The sequence below is a fragment of the Dryas octopetala genome, chromosome 1 (genome assembly GCF_963921425.1).
Source record: "Dryas octopetala chromosome 1, drDryOcto1.1, whole genome shotgun sequence".
In the NCBI taxonomy this organism is placed as follows: domain Eukaryota; kingdom Viridiplantae; phylum Streptophyta; class Magnoliopsida; order Rosales; family Rosaceae; genus Dryas; species Dryas octopetala.
Genome location: NC_141366.1, coordinates 11,236,714 through 11,240,436, shown reverse-complemented (window position 1 = coordinate 11,240,436; position 3,723 = coordinate 11,236,714). Strand labels below are relative to the sequence as shown.

At 46.5% G+C, this 3,723-nt stretch overlaps 1 protein-coding gene across 1 annotated transcript; it reads right to left on the bottom strand.

Annotated features, from left to right (window-relative positions):
- Nucleotides 1–481: 481 nt before the first annotated feature.
- LOC147297804 (9-cis-epoxycarotenoid dioxygenase NCED1, chloroplastic-like) lies at nt 482–2,976 on the bottom strand. The gene has a single exon (XM_086239980.1). The coding sequence runs from the start codon at nt 2,774–2,776 to the stop codon at nt 893–895; it is 1,884 nt and encodes a 627-aa protein (XP_086096106.1). The 5' UTR covers nt 2,777–2,976; the 3' UTR covers nt 482–892.
- Between the last annotated feature and the right edge of the window lie 747 nt (nt 2,977–3,723).

Sequence of the window (3,723 nt, the reverse complement as noted above, 5' to 3'; positions counted from 1 at the left end):
CAATCAATCATTCACCTTTGTTGGTAACCAATGCTAAAGTGATTTTACAAGTCAAACAGGCTTCAAACTCATTTCTGCATTGTTCTAATTCTTAAACTAAACAGACCCATTATCAGGTCCACTCAATTGCAATTTGAACACTTTTCTAGTCTGCATTGGATGGTGGATACTCATCATTAATTGGCTCATTCTAGTTCACTCGGTCTCCTTGATTAAAGGCCTAAATGGATGCTAATTAGCCCAACACATTTAACAAGATCATCATTCTCTATACAAAACTTTTCGTTCCTTTCTCTGTTTGCTTTTTAGTATTGGGTTCGACTGGAGGAGGTAATACTAATATGACGACGTTCAATCCCATTATCATGTTTCAAATTTGATGGACAAAACAGAAAGAAGATGAAGCACCATGTTTGAAAAAAGAATAAAATATTTGAAATAACAAAATGGATAGTAGGATACACTACTTGTAGACTTGTAGTAAGTATATAAATATGATATAAATTCCAGCATGTACAAGCGAAAAACAGAGGGACACAGAGTCCCAAAACAGGGTTACAAAATAAACAGAGACTTGATGAAACAGAGTCTCAAAGTTACACATACACATATACACTCTTTTTCTATAATCATGTTTACCACTATTACCAGGTAATACACACAAGTTAGAGTGAAAGAATAAGCAGAAACCAGCTGAGCTCCAACTCTACCTACATGGCTACACCCACAAGCTACAAGCTGGTCCCCCAAAACCTCTCACTCTAAAACTCTAATTCTAATTAAGATGAACCCAGAACACAGAAACAGAGGAGGAGACTCCGGGGGCGTATCTGTAAGCATCCCTCTGGTAAATCTCCTCTGCCGTTTGCTAAAGAAACATGGTGTTGGATTTTTAGGCCTGCTTCTCCAAGTCTTTTGAGCTTATGAATGTCCCATGAAAACCGTACGGAACTCTGGAGGGAAGCTTAATTGAGGCCTCGAGCTTCAAATTCATGGCATTCACAATTTGCAGCTCGGATTTCCACTCCTTCTCGTCGTGAACAAATGCCAAAATATAGCCATCGTCTTCGTTCTCCGAATTGGGGTCCCTGGGAAGGAACAGAGGCTCGCCGCCGTACCTCTCGTCGCCATAGATATGCTTCTTCACCTCTCCAGTAAACAAGTCCACTTTGGCAAAACCCGAAACTTTAGGCCACGGCTCAGCCAGAGCCAAATACGCGAACCGGGTTTTCCTGCCCAGGAGGTTCCGGTTGACCATTCCGGCTTCCAAGTTGACATGGTCCGCGGGTATGGGTCGTCGGGTGGACTTACCCGTTTTCAAATTGAGCCGGATTTCGGACAAAACGCTCTGCAAGCTCTCATCACATTCATTGAAAATGGAGTCGGGTGGGGTCATGCAGGAGCCGATCACAACGACCTCGTCAGTCTCGGGCTCCTCCCAAGCGTTCCAGAGGTGGAAGCAGAAGCAGTCCGGAGCTTCGACCCATTTGATCCCATTCGCATCTTTGGCATTCTTGTCCAGAATTCCGAACCGCGACATCTTGCTCTTGTCGTAAATCACGGGGGACCCACCGCGGATCATCTCCGGCAGCTTGAACACCACCTGCTGGTCCGGAATTACCACGAACCGTTCGGTGATGGCGAAGTCGTGCATCATGGTGGGCTGGGCCAGCGGGATTTCCACGTCCGCCGATTTCTTGCCGTCCGCCGAGAACTTGAAGTACTTCAAATACGGCTTCTGAACAACGTCGTAGCTCAGCGCGAAAAGCTCACCGCTTGATGGGTCCAACTTGGGGTGGGCGATCATGGTGGACTGGAGTTGATCGTCAAAGTTGTACCGGCCGACAGTTTTCAGGTCCCCTGTTGGGGTCACTCTTACGTGGTACGGCAGGTCGTCCTCCGACATGGCCAGCAATCGGCCGTTGAAGTAGACCAGGCCGGCGTTAGCCACGCCGATTCCGCACGTGGGGTCCACAAGCCCGCACAGTCCGCGCGCGTAGAAGAGGAGCAGGCGGGCGATGCCGGAGTGCCCATGGAGCTCGCCAATGGCTTTCGGGAAAACGGGTCGGCCCAGGGACCGCTCCTGGACCATACGGTGCGTTTCGGTGAACCTACAGGCGTAGCTGGCGGACCCGTCGGAGTTGAATTTCAGGGCGTGGACCATGCCGTCGCCGTCGAACAAGTGGTGGCCGGCGACCGGTTCGTGGAGTGGGTTGGCGCCGTTCCGGACGTAGACGCCGCGAATGCATTCCGGGATTTTTCCGGTGACCGGGAGGGAGTGCTGGACGGGGTGCTCCGGGACCGGAGCGAAGTTTCCGGCGATTTGGACTTTGGGGTCCGCTGTTTTGGGAAGTGGGTGTTGGCACTCGTTGGAGACCAGAGCGCTCTCCATTGCGTCTAAGGCCATGGCTACTGCTCTCTGTAGTAAGTTCCATTGTTGGGGCTGAGGCTTTGAAGAATTGGATTTAGAAGAAGGAGAAGGAGTGTGGGTGTTTTGGTCTTTTGGGTTTGTAGTGAAAATGGTAGGTGTCGAAGATGGTTGATGGTATGTTGGGGTCTGTTTGGGAATATGGAGTAAAGAGGGCGTTTGGAGAGAGCAACTGATATTTGTGTTTGGGTTGGGCTTTTGTTTTGGTTTGTTCAAGAAAATGGAGCTTGAAGAATAACCCAAGGTCTGATGATGTCTGACAGTGACAGAAGAAGAAGAAGGGTATCTAGCAGGCTGCTGAACCCATGTGGCTGGTGTAGTAGCTGCTGCTGCTGCAGTGGAAGGCATGGTTTCTCTATTTTAGTAAAATTCAAGTCTGCCCCCAATAATAGTAGTAGCTAGTAGTGAATGGTGAGCCTTGATTGGCCTTGAAGGGCAAGTCTTTGTTTGTCCTTTGCTTTGTTGGGTTGTGACTTGTGAGAGTGAGTGTTTGCGCCTTGCTTTTGGTTTGGTTTTAGAGAGAGAGAGAGAGAGAGAGAGAGAGAGAGGTGTGGCCGTGTGGGAGGCTTTGTGTGTGAGATTTGAGGGAACGGGTGAGAGAGATGGAGGGTATAAATAGGGAGGAGAAGAGGGGGAGGAGGTCCACCTCAAACATGTAGGAAGAGACCACGTGTTGGATTACGAGAATGGGGGACTCAATTAAGATTGCCAATAAGTGATCAAAAACGAGGTGGTGGGGGACATAGCTGCTTAATAACTTGACACGACCCCTCTACTATGTGAGAATGTGACTCTATTACTCTATTATGTGTAATGTGTGTGTGCGCATCAATATTATATTACATTCAAATTAGCCTTTTTTCATATTTTATTGTTATTATTCCAAGAGAAAGTTCCTTAAACTTAGAACAAACATTGGGTCTTGGGCATATATAGGGACATGGAATATATTTGAAAGAAAGTTAAAAATAGAAAATGAAATAGAGAAAAGTGAGGGGGGTTTTTAAGGGATTCTTTTGTGGAGTGGTCCTATATGATATAACATTATTCATCTTTTGACGTGTGTTTATACTTTATATCTTCATTTTTCAAAATAAATACAACACATAAGACTGTAATACTGAATAATTATGTGTGATACAACTGCCCCATTTAAAACTTTTTTTTCTTTCGAATTTGGGTATGGGCCCATTGTTAAGTTTAAAACTTTATGATCATGAAATGAGAGTAATGGAAATGAGTTGGGTTGGGTATTTGGTTCCGGAATTGGACCTTTTGTACACGTCTAACCCCGC